Genomic DNA, 19,725 nt, shown 5'->3' on the forward strand with positions numbered 1-19,725 from the left:
AAATATTTATTGGTTTAATATACAATATTACTGCTTATTTTTCACTGAATATGTGAGGAACAAGCAGGTTAATTTATTATATTGTACTTTTACACCCGTCACTGTTCCACTAGCCACCCACCAGCGGTCGACCTAGTGTTACAAATCAAACTTCACACGCAAAAAAGTGCCTGCCCACAGTTTGGCAGCACTAACGACGTGACGTCACATGCTGGCGCTTTACGTTCACGCAACTAATCCGAAATGGCGACGGCAATATATTTGGAACATTATTTAGACAGTGAGTATCTGTTACGGACAGTAAAAGCGAGTACTTTGCCTTCTTTGTGCTTATTTGAAGTTAACGTTAGGCCTTATTCTTGTCTTGGGCTGAAAAGTGACAGCAAGTCGCTGTCAGCTCGCGAGCTACTTTAGCACGTAGCATTCTCGCCTACCTCCTCTCTAAGTTAATAACATATGAATTAAGATAACTGCGGCGTTGTAAAATTGTCAGTGACGCATTTCAAGTGCCTATTTGGACACGGGACTCGTATAAAATGTGATGTCTGTTGAATCACGTATATTAAATAGATACACAGCATGCTTTTGCAACCTGTTGGTTCTGGCAGCCGCCTTTTTCTGTAACCATTTACGCCCCGGGCAGATCTATTAAGTCTAGATCTATGCTAATCAGCGGTTAATATTTGTATTCTAAAGCCATGTGACTCAATAAAATGTAACTGATGTTAATAAAGGTTAATCTGTCATCTGCTTTTAGGTATTGAAAACCTTCCATGTGAGCTGCAGAGGAACTTCACACTAATGCGAGACCTGGACAACAGGACGGAAGGTGATTATAAAAATCGCACGTGTTTTGGTGCGCCATGTCAAGTTTGGATTACCGTTGTCATCTTGTTAACACTCGAATACGGTGTCCTCTCAGAAAAGAAGGTTGAGATCGACACGCTGGCCGAGGAGTACATAGCCAAGGTGAAAAACCTGGCGTCAGAACAACGGGTGGAGCACCTGCAGAAGATCCAAAGCGCCTACAGCAAGTGCAAAGAGTTCAGCGACGATAAAGTTCAGCTAGCCATGCAGACCTACGAGATGGTTGGTCCCAAACACTGAGGAATAAGGACTGATACAAAACCGAGCACACAGGTACAAATCGTTGAGTACGCTTTGTTGACACAGGTGGACAAACACATACGGCGGCTGGACGCCGACCTGGCGCGCTTTGAGAACGAGCTGAAGGAGAAGCTGGAAGTGAGCGGCTATGAAAGCGCAGATGGACGAGTATTGAAAAGTCAGTATAGTTGTGGGCGAGCCTTCATTTTGGACAAAAATCACACTTAATGATTTTTTTTTTCCGCCAACAGAAGCAGAGTCCCGCAGCCTCAGAGAGAAGCGCAGCTCTCGGGGACGAGCAAGGAAAGGTTCTGATGAAGATTCTCCGAAAAAGAAAAAGATGAAAAACAGGTGTGTTCATGTATTTTCCTCATTGTATGTTTTTCGTCACCTGTGATAGTTTTTTTCCCGATAACACAAAATGTCTGACTCGCAGCCCGGACTTGACCGACGCCCTCCTGCCCATGCAGCCGTCTGACGTGCTGGACATGCCGGTGGACCCCAACGAGCCCACCTACTGTTTGTGTCACCAGGTGTCGTACGGGGAGATGATCGGCTGCGACAACCCAGACGTAAGCTCTCGCGTTTGAGCGATTCGGCTTTCTGATTAAATGATCGCGAACTTTGTGTCTTGTTTCCAGTGTCCCATCGAGTGGTTTCACTTTGCCTGCGTCGACCTCGCCACAAAGCCAAAAGGAAAATGGTGAGCAAGCGCTAATCGGGGTCACCTCATTCATTGCAAACTCTAAACCATTGTTTCTCTCTCAGGTTTTGTCCACGATGCACACAAGACAAGAAGAAAAAATAAGAAGAATATTGCGGTAGTAAAATAGTGTGATTATATACAGAAATATATATTTTCGCTCCTCGTCGTACAAGCTTGCTTAATAAGACCGACTGTGGATTTTGGAAGTGATGTGATTCCAGACAAGTATTAACTTTAACAGCTTCACGCTCACCCATTATAAGACAGTCTACTTTGCTTGTAATATATTTTAGGATACTTGAAAGTTGAATTTATGAAATTATTTTTTTTATAAAAGCCTGCTGAGAAATTAAGCTTTTTTTTTAACAACCTCACTGAGATTTGTGTCAGAGCGTCCGATATTTCGTTGACCTACTACCTCCAGCACAGATGTTTAAACAAAATCAGATCTCCTCAAACCAAACCCATAAACATGAGGTTCCTAGTCTGATTATTTTTTTTCCACGAAAACAAATAAATGAATCAAAATGTGACCTTGTTGAATGTATTGAGGTACTGGTGGTATCAAAAGCACTTTTGACAAAATGTTTCCCTTTTGACAATGCAAAGTTTATATACTTAAATTTAATTTCAAACCTCAGATTATATGGGGAAATATATATCAGATGATACTTTGTCAAATTTTTGTGGGGGTTTTGTCCACTAACAAATTGTTTAATCAGCCTTAAGTGTCTTCTCTCATGGTTGAATGTGAACGCAAATCATGTAAGCCACACATAAAGAGCCAAAGGCAATGTATTTTGTATATTCAATATTTTATATATCAAATAAATATCCTCTATGAATCAACTGTTGTCTGTCATTGTGTAAATGCATTCAAATCATGACTAAATATTAAAATCCGTTAGATTCTTCATCCCAGCTACATTTTTCATCGTCCGCCTGGCCAAAGTCCACCTCCAGGTCATACACAAATTCGGGGTCCTCTCTTTGTGTTCGGTTCTTTTCAAACAGCTCGTCCATGTGTCTCTTCTTGCGAGCCAGTGCATCGTCGTCCAGCTTGTTGAGGTCCTCAGCTGGGTCCACCTGCAGCGAGGCCAAGCTGCGCTCCAAACTGATGCCCTGCAGGTGGTCGCGCAGGATGATGTGCAGCCTCTCCAGCTGGGTCTGGGAGACCCTCTCCAGGTAGTCCTTGTGCCGGGGGTGGTTTTTCAGCCTTTCGGCGGCCAGGCTATAATCTGCAATGAGTAGAAAAAAAAATTAAAAAAATCTGAAATGTTTTGACATGAACTACTATAAAAATTGTTGGACTTTCGGGAGAAATTTAATACAGATTAATAAATATGGGAACGTACCGGAATACTGTGAAAAGTTTCGCACGGGAATGATTCGTTTTCTCACTTTGTTAGTCTCTGTATTTTTATAAATCAACACGATGGAAGGTGGGCTGAAGCATACTCCGCAACGCTTCGCCTCGAAACGCATGTTTAGTCACTGTTTCTACAAGTACATCAAAACAAACAAAAAAAGCTTTGCATTCGCTGTATGTAACTAAATTATTTGGTACCGAGCCTACCCTAGTAGCCTAGCAACCATTCGGATTAGGACCCTACTCTCTTTCCGGCCACATCGTTCCTGACTTTAATGTTACAAATAATGACGAATGGGAATATGTTTTGTTGTAATCACAAAGTTGTAAGTATGTTTAAAATGTTAATTTCACAAACAACTCTTTTGACATAATGTTGTTTTGACTAATAATTTAATTATATACTTATTTGCGTTAGGCATTACTACGGCCGCCCTAACGTTAAAAAGGGTCCTTCGATTTGCACTTCCGTAAACAAATTAAAAAGCATTCTTTTACGTTTATCGCTAACAATATACGATTATTCCTTAGAAGTATGTGATGCATTTGACACTTTTCTATCACTCTTTCTTAACCATTTTATTAACATGTCGTCATTTGACTGTGAAGGGTAAGATGTCCTCATATCTGCTATTTTCAGACCTCATAGTAAACTTTCAAAATGTCCATAAATATTTCCACTGTTTTTGAACCCAACTTTTATTATTTCTGTAGCCGAGAACAGCTGTGCTGCTCTAAAACAGTTGCTCCAGTCAACTACAGTTTCATTAGAGATCAAGAACAAGGGTTTTCACAGGTATATTTTCGAATTAGTCTTAGAATTTTAACAAAATAATGGAGGATACAAACATGTTTTCTTTTAGGGAGGCAGAAACGACTATTGAGCTCCAGCCTGGTGGTGCGTTCGAGGACGTCCGAGTTTTGCTGCTTCACGCGTGGCCCAGTGGGGTCTATGTGGACCCTTACCAGCTTGCTTTACTCGGCGATGCAGTTAATTGGCAGGTAAACATTAATATAATATAATAATAAAAAAATAAAGCAATAATTATAAGGATGCAGTAAATTTGACAAGAATGTTGCAAAATTATTATTTTGCTCTACACTGCACATGTAATTGTATTTTAATGCATTGTGGTAGTAATTGCTTATCTTTGTCAGATATTAGTAGATTCCGCCATTGACCTGGAGATGCCTGCACACAAAACTCTGGGATTCGTCACCTACGTTTATCCCGCCTTCAGTGAGCAAACGCCCAGTGTGCTCAAAGTTAGCATCCCTATTCACGGCCGCTACCACCAACCCTCTTTTACCGGGGAAACATTTTCATCAGTCGTCATAGAACTCCCAAAGCTGCTTTTGCGCATGGAGAAATGTAAGTAGTTGGATTTACTCAGAAAGAGCAAATGTTTGTCTTTTGACGTGCTTTTCTATCCAAGGTTCCCTGGCTGATTTGGAGCCTCACACGGCAACGGAAGCACCCTGCAACGCTGACAATACGAGCATGTGTCTGTGGTTTCAAGTGCAACATCAGCAGGTGATTTGCTTTTAGACGTCGTGACAATTGTAATATTATTTGAGAAAACATGAATGAAGCTGTAAAGATGAAGCATGATCCTAGGTGTTAAATTTCCATGGTTATTTTGGGCTGTCTTCCCGCAGAGCCCTCGTGACAAGACCTTGCATTTACCAGTGGGCGACGGTTCTCTGGTGACGCCCGTCTGCGGCCTGACGCTGGCCGTCACCATGATCTGCTGTTTGGCGCTTTCCAAATACACGTGGAAGTATCGGATAGTTTAAAACATCATGGCGCTTGCTGTCTGTTAACCAGATTATTCCTGCTTTACAGTTTCTAAGAACAGATCGATGGCAACAGTCATAATTTTGTCATTTTTTAAATTTCATTCTAGTTATTATATTTTAAATTATTTTCTGAAATATACATATAGCATTTAATGTGGAATATTCTTGTTAAGTGTTTTTGTATCTCTAATTTTCACTCCACTAGTGTATGTTTTGGAAGTGCTTTATAAAGAAACTTGAGTTGAGATTAATATTAATATCTTAATATCCGTCACACAAATTCAACAGTACACCATAATTACACTTTACACAATATTTTATTTCTCTGATTGTTTTCATGGTGGCTGGAACATATCCATCTGTTTTTAGATGGAGGGAGCCGACATAATAATAGCCGACAGAAAATTAAATACTCCGGAAAGAGGGACTTTAAAAATCTATAGTAACGAAGTATACTTTATTATGTCGTAGTATATATATTTCGTTACTTCCCACCACGGCCCATCACAAGTCGCTAGTTCCGTTTCCCCCTTCTCGACATAGCGGAATTATCATCGAAGGGCCCCAAAAAGACACAAAGGGGTGAAAAAGTTGCACTGCACATTGTTGTCACCTGTTTTACACTTGGTCTTATTTATGGACGAGTTTCGGATTAAGTACTGCACTTTTTTTGGATTTACGAACCTTTTTTAAAGCACAGAGGAAGGACCGACCGCAGGGAGTCGAGGAGTTCTGTTCACATTTAACTGCCCGGTGAGAAAGTGACGAGAAAGCGGCTTGTGCTGGATGCTCGGCCGGCTTTTTTTCATCGATTTCATTCCCTCTACATAAAAAGGGCATTTATTTTCCTTTTAAGTCACCACTTTATTATAAGCGAGTTGTCATGGAGGAGTTACCGTTAGCTGCGGGCTAACTGTCGGCCAATGAGTTGAGACGCTAACGTTAGCTCGTCCGCTAAATTGCGCTATCGAAGCTAACGTTAGCTTCGCGCGAACGCCGTCGTAAACCATAGCGGCGGTTAGCTTCGAGCTAACAGGCGTGCTAGCTCCAAGGCAAAAGGCGAATTATAGCCTGGAGTTGCTCCACTTGTTGGCTAATATAACTAGCGGATGCTAACGTTATCCTGCTAGCCGCCGCTGTTGTCCAGTAATCGGGCCTTTAAAGTACTTTTGGTAAAATAGACTTACGGAGAAAAAAGTTCTTATTACATAGTTACACAAAGGAGATAATTTAATTTGGTTGTATGTGAGCGAACCTCATTGTTATTCTATTCTCCGCAGTTTAGCTTCCTGGTAGCTTTATAAAAAATGATTAATATTTGCACAAATTACAATGGGTACACACAACTTAAATACAACAACTATTGTTTGTAAAGCAAAAAAAAAACGTTGTGTTGTCAGTCTGATAGCTGTTGACATAACTGGTGCCTTTGTTACCACTGTCAATGTTGTTTTAAACCTGTCTGACATCTTTTCACCCATTAAAACTTGTATAGTTCAATTTGAATATTACACAGTGACCTATGAGATATTTTATTTTTTTGTTTGTCTTAGGTTTGACCAATAAATGCTTTTGTTTCCCCCATTTTAGTATGAGTACTTTTGCCACCCCTGATAATGTCCATGGTAGTTTTTCACAATGTGCTTTAATGCTAAAATATTTGTATAAACAAATCTGGGTTATTTGTTTGGCTACAAATATCCTGTGTGGAACCATTATTTGATTGTGTTTTTTTTCCTCGGTATAGTTCTTCCTTCCTCCCCTGGCTGCACATCCTGCGGTGCTGCATGAGCACACGTGTGCTTCATGCTGATGTGATCCTCCCTCTTCGCTTGCCGCCCCATCCATCCTCGCCCCCTCCGCCCCCTCTCCTGCGAAAACAACCCAAACTAACTCCAACCTGAACGATGTGCGACAACGGCGACCCCGAGGACAAGCCCCCCGCCCCGCCTGTCCGCATGAGCAGCACCATCTTCAGCACCAGCTCCAGTAAAGACTCGCTGTCGGCGAACCACAGCTCCAAGCCGCTGCCCTCGGTGCCTGAGGAGAGAAAGCCACGCAGCAAGATCATCTCAATTTTTTCCGGCGCAGAGAAAGGTGAGTAAGAGTAGAGTGGAAAAGAAAAGCGCCCTTGGGTTAGTTATTAAAAATGTTTGTCACTTGCAGGCGGGAGAAAGAAAGATCGAGACAAAGAGCGACCGGAGATTTCACCGCCTTCCGATTTTGAGCACACCATTCATGTTGGATTCGATGCTGTCACGGGGGAGTTCACTGTAAGTGGGAATCTTCATGAACCTACAATTAGGCAGTTATACCGTTTAGAGTTCATATTTTTATTTGCTGTACCTGTCAGGGTATGCCGGAGCAGTGGGCCCGGCTTCTGCAGACCTCAAACATCACCAAGTCGGAGCAGAAAAAGAACCCGCAGGCCGTGCTAGACGTCCTCAAGTTCTACGACTCCACGGGCAATGGGCGCCAGAAGTACCTCAGCTTCTCGTCTTCTGGTGAGTTTCTCAAGACGAGCGAGGAAACGGTTAGCAAGAACTTGTGAAGCCATGTTCTTCTTGTTCCTTCACAGAAAAAGAAGCATTCACTCCAGGGCCGCAGTCCGTAAGTATATCGAGATGCTGAGAGACAAAAAAAAAAAAAAATCACGCTCATGGTTTCATGGGTGTCCTCGCTCTCTTCCTCTTTTCTCGAATCCAGCCAGTCAAAAAAGGTGCAGAGCCAACATCTCCGACTATCAAAGACATTGACGACGACGATGACGACGAAGCCCCGCCTCCCGCTGTGGCTCCCAGACCGGAACACACCAAGAGCGTAAGACGACGACGACGTTTTGTTACGTTGGACTGCAAAATGACAGCGATTTCCGTTGCGCCGTTGGCTTTTGTGCGGCCAGGTGTACACGCGCTCCGTCATCGAGCCCCTCCCCACCCCCGGCCTGAGCACGGACGGCGACTTGGCATCCAAGGCTGCCGACAGACAGAAGAAGAAGGGCAAAATGTCAGACGAGGAGATCATGGACAAACTGAGTAAATTTCATTTGTTCAATTTCCAACAATATTTCCGTAGCATGAGATAATAATGATTCATCCCAAGCTGACAATCATTAAAAGTGTCAATTTAAAATACCTGTTTTTATTCACTCCCCTCTGCCAAATAGGAACTATTGTCAGCATTGGTGACCCTAAGAAGAAATACACCAGATATGAGAAGATTGGTCAGGGGTGAGTAGTTTTTATTTTGTTCTTCTTCCCAGTTTTTAAGGTTGAATCCAACTTTTTTTTAACCATTCTCATGACATATTGAATGTGTTTTTTCTTACAGAGCTTCTGGAACAGTCTTCACTGCCATCGACGTCGCCACAGGACAAGAGGTGAGAGGAAGACGTAACGCATCTTCTCCCCGACTGACATTTCAAATCATAAAGCTGGTGATGATGACACAAGTATTCTGCAACCATGTGGCAAAGTGTTTGTCTTGTCCCCCGTATGTAGGTGGCCATTAAGCAGATCAACCTCCAGAAGCAGCCCAAGAAGGAGCTGATCATCAACGAGATCCTGGTGATGAAGGAGCTCAAGAACCCAAACATCGTCAACTTCCTCGACAGGTGACGCCGGGATATGGGTGGGAAAAAAAGAGCATGTCATGTGATCCACTGCATCTGTGTGTTTTAGTTTCCTGATGGGGGAGGAGCTATTTGTGGTGATGGAGTACCTGGCGGGCGGCTCACTCACCGACGTGGTCACGGAGACGTGCATGGACGAAGCGCAGATAGCCGCTGTCTGCAGAGAGGTGTGCCCACGCAATGAATGGCGGGAAGAAAAAATAATAACACTAACGTGCCACCTTACTCTCTGCAGTGTTTACAAGCGTTGGACTTCCTGCACGCCAACCAGGTCATCCACAGAGACATTAAAAGTGACAACGTGCTGCTCGGCATGGACGGCTCCGTCAAGCTCAGTGAGTTGTGAAATATTCCCGTGGATTTGATACTACAAAAAAACCATCAAGTAAACGTATGGCGTTGCCCTCGCCAGCCGACTTCGGCTTCTGCGCCCAGATCACTCCGGAGCAGAGCAAGCGTAGCACCATGGTGGGCACACCCTACTGGATGGCCCCCGAGGTGGTGACCCGTAAAGCCTACGGGCCCAAAGTGGACATCTGGTCGCTGGGCATCATGGCCATCGAGATGGTGGAGGGCGAGCCCCCCTACCTCAACGAGAACCCCCTGCGAGTGAGTACAAGCACTTTGGACCATCGTCTTGCCAGTTATGCAAACAACAACAGGGTTTGGGCAAATGTGAAATATTGCCTGTCTTCTCAGGCCTTGTATCTCATCGCCACCAACGGGACGCCCGAGCTGCAGAACCCTGAGAAACTGTCGCCGGTCTTCCGAGATTTCCTCAACCGATGCCTGGAGATGGACGTGGAGAAGCGAGGCGGAGGCAAAGAGCTCCTGCAGGTGACTTAATGATCGCCTATTAAATGTGCCCACCATAAAAACTTTTAATTAGACCTTTGATAATTTAATTAATTTGATTTGTGTGTGTGTGTGTATCTTTTTCTCTGGAACAGCATCCCTTCCTGAAGCTGGCCAAGCCTCTGTCAAGCCTCACACCGCTCATCCTGGCCGCCAAGGAGGCCATGAAAGGCAATCGTTAAGAAGAAGACACGCATACACACACACACACACCCATCACGTGCCAACGATTTACAATTTGTGCCAGACAAAAGGTTAAGAATATAAACAAAAAAAAAAGTCACTGTGAAGAAGACCAAAAATGTCAAGCATGAAAGACACACACACACGCACACAAACACACACACACGATCCGCTGTCCATATGAAGTCTCTGACAAACTCTGGTTAGGACTGGGCTTGTATTTAATGAAGATGATGCCTCGTCCTAGTTTCTAGTGTTGTTGTTGTTGTTGTTGTTTTTTTAATCGACTGCCTTAAAAAAATGCAAGTGTTGCCTAATGTATTGTTGATTTTTGTCCCCCTGTGATTTTTACTACTTTTTTTGTAATTTTACTTTCCTCAGCTCTGTCAGTGTCTTTTTAGTTCTTTTGATACTTGAATCTCTGTCTCTCGCTCTACTTTTTCATTCGACTGCTTTTATAGGAAACGTTTCAAGAGCACGATGATATCTTTTTGTTGATTTTACATACGCACCACACACATACACTCACACACGACAGAGCTACTGTACCATGTTAGCCCCTTGATAGCAGAGGTGCACCTTACAGGCAAGTTCATTTTACATGGACAAGGTTTATATTTTCCTCTCTATTGTTGATATTAAAAGTGGAAAAAGTGTACAGTTGTTTGTCAATAGTGTTAAATCAATGTGGTGTTTAGAATATGCCAGATAGGTCACAAAAGATTTTTTCAGCAATAATTTTGATCTCAAAATGAAATTACTTAAATGATTTTCCCCACAATATAGACTTTTTCAAAAAATACAAAACAACTCAATAATTGTTCTCACAAAAATATCTTCTGGAATGCCTTCCTTCCAATTTTTCCAGGTCTAAAACGCACAATTTTAATATAAAATAGTTATTTTTTTAGGTAAACGTTCTCAAGTGTCTCCAAATGGAGAAAAATATACGCCCATCTATTAAAAAATATGATTATTGCCGGGTTAGCTATATGCTTTTATTTTGAAAGGAAAGACCCGGATGATGTATGGTATCCCCGAAGAGACCGATTAAAACAGCTCCAGCACGATAAAAGAAATTAACAGCCTCGTTTAGATTATTTCACAGCATTTTCATGTCATGTCGGGGCACATTAAGGATAAAGAAGCGTACCTAAGACTAAATTATCTCTACCAGGTGAGTGCCAACCATTATGACTCGAAACGGTCTCGTTTTGAAATGGCTAACCGCTAACTAGCTTCTTTTCCATCTCATCCTGTTTACAGGCTGCACATTCCGTTTTGGCCGAAAACCCAGCCAATGTGGAGCTGTCTCGTTTCTACTGTTTTACTCAGCGGACTATAGCAAAACGTCTTGTTCTACGACAGTAAGTTAGCCAGCTGCATAAAAATATTTTATTTTGAAGGCGTGGCTAAGAATAACAATTTCCTGTAACTTTATTAACCCAATGGCCACTGATCAAAGTGTTAATATAACTCTGCGTTGTATACCATCTTAATTTCTTAATACAATTTGTATTCCTGCAGAGATCCATCCGTGAAAAGAACAATATGCAAGAAATGTTGCTCCCTACTCATCCCAGGATTGACTGCGACAACCAGACAACGTAAGCCGCATTTATACCCTTCCCACCTGAAGGAATAAAACTGTTTACTAAAAAATGCGCCTCTGCCAGGGAAAAGAGGGAAAAGAGGCAAGAAGAGGCGCGTGACGGTCCTGCGATGTCTCAGCTGTAAGCAGAGCAAGACGCTATTGAACGACCCAGATTATTGCTTGTGGCAGGACCGTCCGGAGGCTCAGGCTCCACTCCAACAAAAACAACCACGTAATCCTCATCCCGCCTGCATTTGTCAAATTTCCGTAAGTAAATATATCGTAAGTAAATATATCTCACCCTTATTTTTGTTGTTTCCTATCCACAGAACAAGACGCATCTAAAAATCAGCCCAAAAAGTCCAAATCTGGTCGGGTGGATTGTTCCAACCCAAGCACAAGTACTGCCGCTACACAGCAAACACCTCAATGACAACACGAAATGCAAATGTACAAACTCTTTTGTTATATATCAACTGAAAAATGAGTCATTTTATTTATTTCAGTTCACGTTACTTGAACAAGTGATGGTCACACGGCAAACAAATGTGTGATTTTCTTTTTCAAATGACTTTTGTTAAAACTAGCAACATTTTTGCATTTTCCCTAATTTTGAATTTTTTGTTCTTGATACCTTCTTTTGTTTGAAGGATATATTGTAAAAAAAAAAGCAAAAAATTAAATAACAAATGTCATTCATTTCTTCTTTTCTTTTTCTCCTCGTTTCCGCACCCGGAAACGCGTCTTATAGAGGAGGTTCTTGGTAAAGATCCTTGGGATGTGGCCCATGTACAAGAAGAGGGCCAGGGTCATTCCTGGAAAGCACGCAAATTCACTTGTATAAATGTCACACTTTATAAATGGGCAGGTACTCCACAAAAAGAAGAAAAAAAATAATAGTTTACCTGTGATGGGGGCCAGCCAGTAGACTAACGCATACTCTGTCAAGGTGAATCCCGAACAGTTGAAAGTGAGGCCGTAAGCTAGCGAGGGATTGATGTAAGATGATGTGTAACTTTTGGCTGCCAACGGAAAATCATTGTCGTTTCTTCACAATCGGGACATGAAATGTACATTTGGTTCTTCTCAACATATTTCTGTTAACTTTTCCAAATATAGGACACTCGCATGCTTACCTATGTGTGACAGGAAGGTGAGGAGCACGGCTCCGACAGGCACCTTGAGGAATGCGCTCCTCCCTCTGAGGGAGAGGTGCGCCAGGTAAAATAGAAGCCCACACACCACCTCGGTGAAGAAGCCCTGCACGGGCGAGACCAACAGCGAGGTGCTGCACTCACTGGACATCAGGTTCTTGATCATGTGCATGTCAGTCAGCTCCAGGTTCCAGTAGTATTCAGCCGCCAGAATGGCCAGGAAGGCCCCAATGAAGTGGGAGGCCACGGCCAGGACGGTGGTGAGCAACGTGGCGTCCACCTGAAGGAACCTGAGTATGCTCACGCTGGGGTTCCCCAAATGGTCGCCGCAGACTATACCGTGGACCAGCAGCACCGCGAACAAAATGGTCATCGTCACGTCCGGGCCCAAGCCCCCGGCCCACTCGCCCACCTCCACGATGGTTTGCACCTCCAGCCGGCACGCCACCAGCATGAACGACGAGGACAACTCGGATAGGAAGGCGAGGCGCGGACATCTTTTCAGGGGTGCCCGCAGCGAGGCGGTCAAGACCACGCACGCCAGGAAGTAGCCAAGAGAAGCGTTGAGTCCCGACATGTTCACGGAGGGTTCGCTCTCTTCTGACAACGTGGCGCACAGAAAGACCCGTGCTTCTTATCACACTGCCGACACCTGCCAAAATACACATGGGCCATTGCAAGGTCAGGTCATCAAGCAGGTCACAAAATTGTCATTCAATAAGACTGGTCAACAGCAAATTTGAATAGGTAAAACATTTTTCGGGTTTTTTAGATATTTTCAATGTTTGTCTCTGAGTTTGACCTATAAATGACTTTTTAGACTATGCGTTGTTATTCATAGTGAGGGCATTTTTATTGCTGAACCTAACTCTTAATTCATGCATATTAAATATATTACTATACATATTAAATTATTGTATTTCTTGATAGGGTCGATAAAAAACTATTCGGAATCACCTCAAAATATATCATCATGAAACCTTCATTGTGATTGGATACTGAGATGACGTATGGGCTCAAACCAGGTAGTGATTGTCAGTAAGGGCGGAAGTAATTTAGAAGTATATAAAACGCGACATACTTTGATTTAACCCACACTAATTCTGAATTTGAAAGTTTGAGATTGATCAAATACATAATTTATTGATACAATGATTGATGTACGGGAAAATCAATACGTAAAACTCGAGTGCCTACGTCACGTAATTGCGCGTGCACGAGCAAGCCAGGCAAGCGACTGAATGGCAGGGCGGCCGAAGCCGACGGTCCACAGTGCGGAATGACAACTCATCGGGGATGGCGGACAAACCTCCGACGGTTTTCTTGAAACTCTTCGCCGCCGGCTTTTACGCAGTCAGCTCGCTTATCATCGTTGTGGTGAACAAGAGCGTGCTCACCAACTACGGGTAGGCCGACCGACCAACCGTCCGACCGGGTCAACTCAAGCTAAGTTGATATCCAAGTTAGCTCAAGGCAACTGTTGCGGATTTCGCCGTTTAAATAGCCGCGGTGTGAATTTGGACACTCCAAGTTTGTACACTTTTCGCTCATTTAACATCCCTTTTTATTTCTAGGTTCCCGTCGTCGATATGTGTTGGGATCGGGCAAGTGAGTTTCGCAGCCATTTCTCCTAAACACAAGATTCATTCACTTAAAGTTGAGATTCAGCTGATTTTTTTTTTCCTCCAATGTGTGTTTGTATGCGTGCAGATGTTGGCCACGGTGCTTGTCTTGTGGGTGTGCAAGGCAGCGAGGGTGATCACCTTCCCAGACTTGGACCAGAAAATACTTGGGAAGGTACGTAAAACCACCTGGATATTGTGTGATTATGCCTTATTTGACATCTCTGGTTATTTTTTTATCTTTAGACATTTCCTCTACCTCTCCTTTATGTGGGCAATCAAATAAGTGGTCTATATGGAACCAAAAGGCTCAAGTAAGTTCTCGTGGTCGAATGGAAGTGAATTAAATGATTTATTTGATGATTCTACTCTGTTTGCACTAGCTTGCCGATGTTCACCGTGCTCAGGAGGTTCTCCATCTTGTTCACAATGTTGGCTGAGGGATTTCTCCTCAAGTAAGCGCTTTGCATTTTCAACTCAATTTTGGAGTTTGGTTTCAACTGGTGTCTTTCCTCGTTGCCACAGGAAGAAGGTCTCCAGGTCAGTCCAGATGACGGTATTTACGATGATACTTGGGGCCTTCATCGCCGCCAGGTAAGAACTGTTTTTGCTTACATACTTATGAAATAATCACATTTGAAGTGAATCATTATTTTCGTTGCATTTTTAATAATAGCTTTTACTGACTCTTCCCATTCCTCTTTAATACTTCACTGGCTGCCATCTGCGGCTGTTTTAATTATTTTATGAAGAACCCAACCTAAATATAGAACATTAGCGTCATATTTAATACTCCTTGTTTTTACTGTAGTCGAGATTTACAGTGGGTGTTTTTTTGTATTTTGATGACGTCAACCTGCCAGATTTCTTTCTGCTGTTGACCTAAGTAAAAAAATCAACATAATGATATGAAGTGTTGATTTTTTTTTTTGTTTTTACTATCAATAACTTTTCAGTATTTGCTCTTGTATTTGAATCTGATTAAAACATATTGTCAAAGGCCTGAAAAAACAATTATGCCCACCTCTTCATGGTTTTACAGCGCAGACATGTCGTTCGACCTGCAAGGCTACAGCTTTATCCTCCTCAATGACGTGTTCACGGCGGCCAACGGCGCTTACGTCAAGCAGAAATTAGAAGCCAAGGTTTGTGGCGACGCCGGCATGTGAATAGCACTCATTGTTTTGGAAAGGGGCGGGGCGGTTATGTCAACATGGAAAAATGTAGATAAATTCAAGTTTTACATTCAGTATCTTGTCTGTGTTTGGCAGGAGCTGGGCAAATATGGCTTGGTGTATTATAATGCGTTATTTATGATCTTACCCACTCTGCTGCTGGCTCACATGACTGGAGACATCCAGAAGGTAAGCAGCAGAGAGCTCCACCTCCTTAAAAATACTCGTCAAATGATCACGCCCTATCGTTAATGAACAAGCTGCTGCTGCTTTTTTCACGTGAGGCCACAGAACTCAGAAAGACACAAAGGCCGCCATTATGTACCTTCCATCCAGTCACTGATTTTTTTTTTTTTGTGTGACCAGGCTATGGACTACGACGGCTGGTCAGACATCTGCTTCCTCATTGGGTTTTTCTTGTCCTGCGTTATGGGGTAAGAATGTGTCCATGAGGGGTTGAATGACTTTGGGTGTTTTTGTTGTTGTTGTTGGTGACTGATGCCAAGGTGACAATGTGACTCATTGTTTTTTTTTTTTTGTGTATGCACAGGTTTGTCCTCATGTACGCCATCGTGGTTTGTACACATTACAACTCTGCACTGACCACCAGCATCTTGGGCTGCATCAAGGTGAGTGAGTGGCAGTATAAACGGAATTGATATAATATAATGTGCTTCAGATTATTGTCACTCAGTTGCCATAATACAGACAATTAGAGACAGTTGATATTATTTCCTAAGGCAAAATGAGTTTTGAATGTTGTGTTTTGTTTCAATGTTGTGCTGTAAACTCCTGGCTTGTTTTTCCAGAATGTCCTGGTGACATACATCGGAATGGTGTTTATGGGCGACTACATCTTCTCCTGGACCAACTTCATAGGCTTGAACATAAGGTACGGCATTTTAAAGTATATTAAATGCGATTTTTGTCAGCTTAGCAAAAAAAAAAAAAAAAAGTCTCCTGTTTGTGTAATACCACTATCGACCACAAGATGGCAGCACACCCGCTAGTGTAAATTAAAAAAAAAAACAGGAAGGATATCAACACAGCTAGGTTTTTGTTGAAAATGATCAAATCACCCTCTGTAATCTTGCTTTTTAGGCTATATATATTATTTAAACCATGCATCACGCCTAGAGAGTATTTTTATCTTGCGGATTTGACTTGTTGTGACAAGTTTTCGTTTTGTGCCGGCAGCATCGCAGGCAGCCTGGTTTATTCGTACGTCACGCTACGAGAGGAGCAGCCCAGCAAGGCCAGCGAAAGCACCAAAATGGACATCAAGGGCAAGGTGATTGTATGACACTGGACTGTTTTTTATTTTTTTATTTTTTTTTATTTTTGCCATGTATGGGGTTTTTATTTTTTTAAACAATTTTATTTATGTCTGAAGAGGAGGTGATGGTTTTAAATCAACGCTCTCCTAAGTTACATTAACGTTACAATGCATTTTTTAAAGGGACAGTAGCATTTTTAAGTGTTGAAGGGAAAAATATTTATGAAATTTTTTATACACATTGTACTGAAGACACACATGAGAGCCAGCTGTTACTTTCTGACTGGTTTACCTGAACTGCCAGATGAAATTTTGAAGATTTGGACTGTCAAAAAACATCTCGAAACGGTTACTCGATTATCAAAGTAGTTGTCGATCAATATGCAGATCAATTCATTTTTAGATTCTGATGTATACGTCAGATTTGTTTACAAGGAATGTAACATGGATGCCTTCAATGTCGTGTTTTCTGTGCACTCTTTTAGTCTGTTACCACATTTTTGCACATGCACTGGTACAACTTTGGGAGAGGGTGCAAAAGGAGCAGTTTACTTTTAGCTTGGTCTGTTAGTGCAACAAAATTTGAGTGAGTTTGTGGTGGGCTGTTATGTTACACGTTTATCTGAACAGCCCTCCCCCGCAAAAAAAATGTTTTCGTTGTATTTTGCAGGTAACTTTTTTAAAGGTCTTATACAAATGTTTTGTTTTTATCCATTTTATTTTAGCTTAAAAGTAAGAATTTTATTCAAGTATGGCTTTGTTACTGTATTTTTTTACAAAAACGCTTTCCGATGTTGCAACATTTGTTCCTGTCTAATTAAAAGATGAGCCATTTGGAATTTTTGTCAGCTTGCTGTGCTTTATTGAATCTTAATCAACTTGAGGTTAGAACATTTTTAAACAATCACAAGTTGAACAGTTTTTTCTTTATTTATTTTTTTTAATAAAAAAAACATACAAGTATAAATGACAAAGTAAAGATTTAATTTTCAAAGTCAGTCTCTACTACTGTCCATCCAAAAATGTCCAACTTTTAAGTAGTGACGTCAAGTTTCTTGATCTTTCCCTGAGCATTGCAGGCCAAACCTGATTAAATCCACAAAGTTTTACTCCCACTAAAATGCACCAATACCTCACAGCAACAAAAAAAACCAGTATATAAAACACATTCAGACATAAGACAGAAAAAAGGACATATTAAATAGTTAACTTATAGCTTGCATGTTTAAAATAAAAAATAAAATACCTCACAGTGTGCTAAGGTTCCCGGCCATGTAGCTGAGGCTGCAGAAGTTGCAAGCCAAGCAGCACAAATTGCAAAGTGACGACAGCAGCCTGTAAAGTCGCAGACGCCCGCTCAGGTGGCGGTACTTGGCGTCCGTTTGGCTAAGCTTGGCGTAGGCCTCGCGGTTGGACGACAGGCCGATGTCCTGGCCCAGGCCGCACGCCTGCTCCACCAGATGCATGTCGGCCATGATCTCCGACGTCATCTGGCCGAACCACTGGGCGTTCACCGCTGCCACGGTCACTGACACGAAGAAGATGAAGATCTGTTGGGGTAGAAGGAAAGTTATGAAGATAATATTTCCTCACAATGACCTAGCCCTACTCAGCAGATCATAAAACTAATAGCATCTTAAATAGTCAGATTAGAGGCAGTATCCTGTTTATATTTGTCTGCATGATTATTATACCGCCTCCTAGTGGGCAAGTCGGGAACACCAGAAGGCACAGTACAATAACTGGATTTTATCCCATCAATCAAGACTGTATGGTTAGTGTATGACGTCACTGGTGGAGACAGAGTGGGAACCCACTTGGAAGGCCTCTCGCTCGTCCAGCAGGTCGCTGGGATGGTAAACGGTGAAGATTGCGAGGTTGAAGAAGGCGCAAGCCGAGCCCAGGTGAAGGTAGAAGGGGACCAGGCGACTCTGAATGAAGCCGTAAGTGTGTCTGTTCAGATGGTTGTCCATTACGAAACCTAATCGGGAAAAAGCTCCAATTTAGTTTCTATTTTGTCATTATGCAAATCCAAATCTGTACTTTTCTTTTTATTAAACAGTGTGACATGCCAATTATTTTGCAGACAACTCGAGCAGCACCTTCGAGAACCACTTATTAACTTACCGTGTTAAGTTAAAGAAAAACTAACTAACAGTTTAGCCTGAAGCCAAGTTGCTGTGACGTCCAACTTGATAGACGACCTTTGCTCTACTTTCTCTGCGTACTCAAAGTTGTCATAAATCAGGGAGAGTTATTTTGTATCTTGTCGCCTTGCAACAGGACATATTACGACCAATTAAGGTCTTGTTTTTAAATTTATGATTTAAACCTTTTTTTTCTCTAAAAATCTGCAGAATGTGTAGCGTGGGTGTGGTACCAACTTGAAATGAAGGTGACCCAAATCTGCATTCCCCAGTAGGTGGAGAGGAGCAGCAGCTGGGCCAGTTTGACAGTGAATGACGGCTCCTGGTCGGTGGCCATGCTCCCAACGCTCGCCTCCGTTTGGGGTGGTGGTCTCCAAAACCAAAACCAAAATTTCCGGGAATGATCAAGCCAACTCTCTGTAAGACACGTGTAAAGCTGTGACACACCCAAAGGACAACTATAAGCAATTCTTATCTAAAGCAAAATGAGCGCTGTTGTCATGGAAACTGCGTTTGCGCGCACCCAATGCTTAGCATATTATCGCCGATTTTAAAAGCATATAACCGACTAAACGCTTTTATTGGAGGCTATATCATAAACAAACAAAGCGCGAGCAGATTAGCTGTAAATGTTAAATTTCCGGGGTAGAAGTGGCTGGGGTTGCAAAGTTTGACCGAGCGAACAAGTAGGGCACAAGGTTACAACTTCCAACCCACAAAGTGCAAATACGGAACACTATTTTAAAACCCGCTTTTGTGAATATTTAAAAATCGCTGAGAATATCTACCAGTGCGACAGGCGCTGAAGTTGAAGGAACCACCTAAGAGGAGGAACGACGGCAAGTCAACTGCAGTAAGGGAGGGAAAAGTTCCAGCCAGCACAACAAACTGGTTCCACCGAGCTTCGAGCGCTTGTCACATAACTTCTTTGAAACTGCTGCTGAAATATTGGGAGGCGCAAACAATAAACGGGAGCAATAAATGAGTCTGTTACGATAATCAGTTTTTTTTTTATAGGTTAGACCGATTGCCAGAATAAAAGCAAACAAATTAGCTATTAATCAGAAGACAACAATGCGAATAAATCTGTGCTTTCGTGAAATAAT

At 42.3% G+C, this 19,725-nt stretch overlaps 8 protein-coding genes across 10 annotated transcripts; 5 read left to right on the top strand and 3 right to left on the bottom strand.

The window, feature by feature from the left end:
* The first annotated feature begins 169 nt into the window (after positions 1 to 169).
* ing5a (inhibitor of growth family, member 5a) lies at positions 170 to 2,662 on the top strand. Its single transcript, XM_049725599.1, has 8 exons — positions 170 to 280; positions 758 to 829; positions 923 to 1,089; positions 1,174 to 1,285; positions 1,359 to 1,458; positions 1,544 to 1,679; positions 1,749 to 1,810; positions 1,876 to 2,662. The coding sequence occupies exons 1-8, from the start codon at positions 244 to 246 to the stop codon at positions 1,913 to 1,915; spliced, it is 726 nt and encodes a 241-aa protein (XP_049581556.1). The 5' UTR covers positions 170 to 243; the 3' UTR covers positions 1,916 to 2,662.
* On the bottom strand, positions 2,610 to 3,443 carry cep19 (centrosomal protein 19). Its single transcript, XM_049725691.2, has 2 exons — positions 3,169 to 3,443; positions 2,610 to 3,051 (listed from the first exon to the last, which is right to left on the bottom strand). Exons 1-2 carry the CDS (start codon positions 3,296 to 3,298, stop codon positions 2,708 to 2,710), a joined length of 474 nt encoding a protein of 157 aa, XP_049581648.1. The 5' UTR covers positions 3,299 to 3,443; the 3' UTR covers positions 2,610 to 2,707.
* Positions 3,444 to 3,623: 180 nt separating this feature from the next.
* pigx (phosphatidylinositol glycan anchor biosynthesis, class X) lies at positions 3,624 to 5,142 on the top strand. The gene is made up of 6 exons (XM_049725586.2): positions 3,624 to 3,792; positions 3,897 to 3,978; positions 4,046 to 4,184; positions 4,341 to 4,554; positions 4,619 to 4,716; positions 4,842 to 5,142. Exons 1-6 carry the CDS (start codon positions 3,723 to 3,725, stop codon positions 4,977 to 4,979), a joined length of 741 nt encoding a protein of 246 aa, XP_049581543.1. The 5' UTR covers positions 3,624 to 3,722; the 3' UTR covers positions 4,980 to 5,142.
* Positions 5,143 to 5,432: 290 nt separating this feature from the next.
* On the top strand, positions 5,433 to 10,307 carry pak2b (p21 protein (Cdc42/Rac)-activated kinase 2b). Its single transcript, XM_049725503.1, has 15 exons — positions 5,433 to 5,735; positions 6,730 to 7,079; positions 7,149 to 7,255; positions 7,336 to 7,486; positions 7,561 to 7,592; positions 7,689 to 7,802; positions 7,885 to 8,017; positions 8,149 to 8,212; positions 8,313 to 8,361; positions 8,483 to 8,595; positions 8,663 to 8,780; positions 8,849 to 8,948; positions 9,026 to 9,222; positions 9,313 to 9,450; positions 9,564 to 10,307. The coding sequence occupies exons 2-15, from the start codon at positions 6,890 to 6,892 to the stop codon at positions 9,648 to 9,650; spliced, it is 1,593 nt and encodes a 530-aa protein (XP_049581460.1). The 5' UTR covers positions 5,433 to 5,735; positions 6,730 to 6,889; the 3' UTR covers positions 9,651 to 10,307.
* Positions 10,308 to 10,638: 331 nt separating this feature from the next.
* On the top strand, positions 10,639 to 11,853 carry rpp21 (ribonuclease P 21 subunit). Of its 2 annotated transcripts, none has more exons than XM_049725678.1 (5): positions 10,639 to 10,828; positions 10,918 to 11,018; positions 11,179 to 11,258; positions 11,337 to 11,477; positions 11,575 to 11,853. In XM_049725678.1, exons 1-5 carry the CDS (start codon positions 10,772 to 10,774, stop codon positions 11,676 to 11,678), a joined length of 483 nt encoding a protein of 160 aa, XP_049581635.1. In that variant the 5' UTR covers positions 10,639 to 10,771; the 3' UTR covers positions 11,679 to 11,853. The 2 variants fall into 2 exon arrangements, with proteins under 2 accessions (XP_049581635.1, XP_049581627.1); XM_049725670.1 differs by having other exon boundaries at positions 10,641 to 10,828; positions 11,328 to 11,477.
* Positions 11,651 to 13,047, bottom strand: aqp12 (aquaporin 12). Of its 2 annotated transcripts, XM_049725573.2 has the most exons (3): positions 12,382 to 13,047; positions 12,151 to 12,267; positions 11,651 to 12,060 (listed from the first exon to the last, which is right to left on the bottom strand). In XM_049725573.2, exons 1-3 carry the CDS (start codon positions 12,974 to 12,976, stop codon positions 11,942 to 11,944), a joined length of 831 nt encoding a protein of 276 aa, XP_049581530.1. In that variant the 5' UTR covers positions 12,977 to 13,047; the 3' UTR covers positions 11,651 to 11,941. The 2 variants fall into 2 exon arrangements, with proteins under 2 accessions (XP_049581530.1, XP_049581521.1); XM_049725564.2 differs by having other exon boundaries at positions 11,651 to 12,267.
* Positions 13,048 to 13,451: 404 nt separating this feature from the next.
* On the top strand, positions 13,452 to 17,311 carry slc35d1a (solute carrier family 35 member D1a). Its single transcript, XM_049725528.2, has 12 exons — positions 13,452 to 13,805; positions 13,974 to 14,007; positions 14,110 to 14,196; positions 14,268 to 14,335; positions 14,405 to 14,476; positions 14,547 to 14,615; positions 15,064 to 15,166; positions 15,293 to 15,385; positions 15,563 to 15,630; positions 15,747 to 15,825; positions 16,006 to 16,088; positions 16,394 to 17,311. The coding sequence occupies exons 1-12, from the start codon at positions 13,696 to 13,698 to the stop codon at positions 16,497 to 16,499; spliced, it is 972 nt and encodes a 323-aa protein (XP_049581485.1). The 5' UTR covers positions 13,452 to 13,695; the 3' UTR covers positions 16,500 to 17,311.
* si:ch211-121a2.4 (transmembrane protein 205) lies at positions 17,312 to 19,577 on the bottom strand. The gene is made up of 4 exons (XM_049725611.2): positions 19,408 to 19,577; positions 18,857 to 19,036; positions 18,290 to 18,453; positions 17,312 to 18,022 (listed from the first exon to the last, which is right to left on the bottom strand). The coding sequence occupies exons 2-4, from the start codon at positions 18,954 to 18,956 to the stop codon at positions 17,720 to 17,722; spliced, it is 567 nt and encodes a 188-aa protein (XP_049581568.1). The 5' UTR covers positions 18,957 to 19,036; positions 19,408 to 19,577; the 3' UTR covers positions 17,312 to 17,719.
* Positions 19,578 to 19,725: the final 148 nt, after the last annotated feature.

Source organism: Syngnathus scovelli, chromosome 10 (assembly GCF_024217435.2).
Source record: "Syngnathus scovelli strain Florida chromosome 10, RoL_Ssco_1.2, whole genome shotgun sequence".
NCBI lineage: Eukaryota > Metazoa > Chordata > Actinopteri > Syngnathiformes > Syngnathidae > Syngnathus > Syngnathus scovelli.

What these genes read in the sequence shown, in the direction of transcription:
- pak2b (XM_049725503.1), top strand. Translation starts at nt 6,890, where the DNA reads ATGTGCGACAACGGCGACCCCGAGGACAAGCCCCCCGCCCCGCCTGTC. An exon ending in TCACTCCAGGGCCGCAGTCC is followed by an intron (nt 7,593 to 7,688) that starts GTAAGTATATCG and finishes TCTCGAATCCAG; the next exon opens with CCAGTCAAAAAAGGTGCAGA. An exon ending in ATCGTCAACTTCCTCGACAG is followed by an intron (nt 8,596 to 8,662) that starts GTGACGCCGGGA and finishes TGTGTGTTTTAG; the next exon opens with TTTCCTGATGGGGGAGGAGC.
- slc35d1a (XM_049725528.2), top strand. Translation starts at nt 13,696, where the DNA reads ATGGCGGACAAACCTCCGACGGTTTTCTTGAAACTCTTCGCCGCCGGC. An exon ending in TATGTGTTGGGATCGGGCAA is followed by an intron (nt 14,008 to 14,109) that starts GTGAGTTTCGCA and finishes GTATGCGTGCAG; the next exon opens with ATGTTGGCCACGGTGCTTGT. An exon ending in GGGGCCTTCATCGCCGCCAG is followed by an intron (nt 14,616 to 15,063) that starts GTAAGAACTGTT and finishes ATGGTTTTACAG; the next exon opens with CGCAGACATGTCGTTCGACC.
- aqp12 (XM_049725564.2), bottom strand. Translation starts at nt 12,976, where the DNA reads ATGTCGGGACTCAACGCTTCTCTTGGCTACTTCCTGGCGTGCGTGGTC. An exon ending in CACCTTCCTGTCACACATAG is followed by an intron (nt 12,268 to 12,381) that starts GTAAGCATGCGA and finishes TTCCGTTGGCAG; the next exon opens with CCAAAAGTTACACATCATCT.
- rpp21 (XM_049725670.1), top strand. Translation starts at nt 10,772, where the DNA reads ATGTCGGGGCACATTAAGGATAAAGAAGCGTACCTAAGACTAAATTAT. An exon ending in GACTGCGACAACCAGACAAC is followed by an intron (nt 11,259 to 11,327) that starts GTAAGCCGCATT and finishes CGCCTCTGCCAG; the next exon opens with GGAAAAGAGGGAAAAGAGGC. An exon ending in ACTCCAACAAAAACAACCAC is followed by an intron (nt 11,478 to 11,574) that starts GTAATCCTCATC and finishes TCCTATCCACAG; the next exon opens with AACAAGACGCATCTAAAAAT.
- pigx (XM_049725586.2), top strand. Translation starts at nt 3,723, where the DNA reads ATGCATTTGACACTTTTCTATCACTCTTTCTTAACCATTTTATTAACA. An exon ending in TCGTCATTTGACTGTGAAGG is followed by an intron (nt 3,793 to 3,896) that starts GTAAGATGTCCT and finishes TTATTTCTGTAG; the next exon opens with CCGAGAACAGCTGTGCTGCT. An exon ending in GCGATGCAGTTAATTGGCAG is followed by an intron (nt 4,185 to 4,340) that starts GTAAACATTAAT and finishes TATCTTTGTCAG; the next exon opens with ATATTAGTAGATTCCGCCAT.
- cep19 (XM_049725691.2), bottom strand. Translation starts at nt 3,298, where the DNA reads ATGCGTTTCGAGGCGAAGCGTTGCGGAGTATGCTTCAGCCCACCTTCC. An exon ending in AAACTTTTCACAGTATTCCG is followed by an intron (nt 3,052 to 3,168) that starts GTACGTTCCCAT and finishes TACTCATTGCAG; the next exon opens with ATTATAGCCTGGCCGCCGAA.
- si:ch211-121a2.4 (XM_049725611.2), bottom strand. Translation starts at nt 18,956, where the DNA reads ATGGCCACCGACCAGGAGCCGTCATTCACTGTCAAACTGGCCCAGCTG. An exon ending in TTGGGTCACCTTCATTTCAA is followed by an intron (nt 18,454 to 18,856) that starts GTTGGTACCACA and finishes TTTCCCGATTAG; the next exon opens with GTTTCGTAATGGACAACCAT. An exon ending in ACGAGCGAGAGGCCTTCCAA is followed by an intron (nt 18,023 to 18,289) that starts GTGGGTTCCCAC and finishes CTACCCCAACAG; the next exon opens with ATCTTCATCTTCTTCGTGTC.
- ing5a (XM_049725599.1), top strand. Translation starts at nt 244, where the DNA reads ATGGCGACGGCAATATATTTGGAACATTATTTAGACA. An exon ending in CCATGCAGACCTACGAGATG is followed by an intron (nt 1,090 to 1,173) that starts GTTGGTCCCAAA and finishes TTGTTGACACAG; the next exon opens with GTGGACAAACACATACGGCG. An exon ending in AGATGGACGAGTATTGAAAA is followed by an intron (nt 1,286 to 1,358) that starts GTCAGTATAGTT and finishes TTCCGCCAACAG; the next exon opens with AAGCAGAGTCCCGCAGCCTC.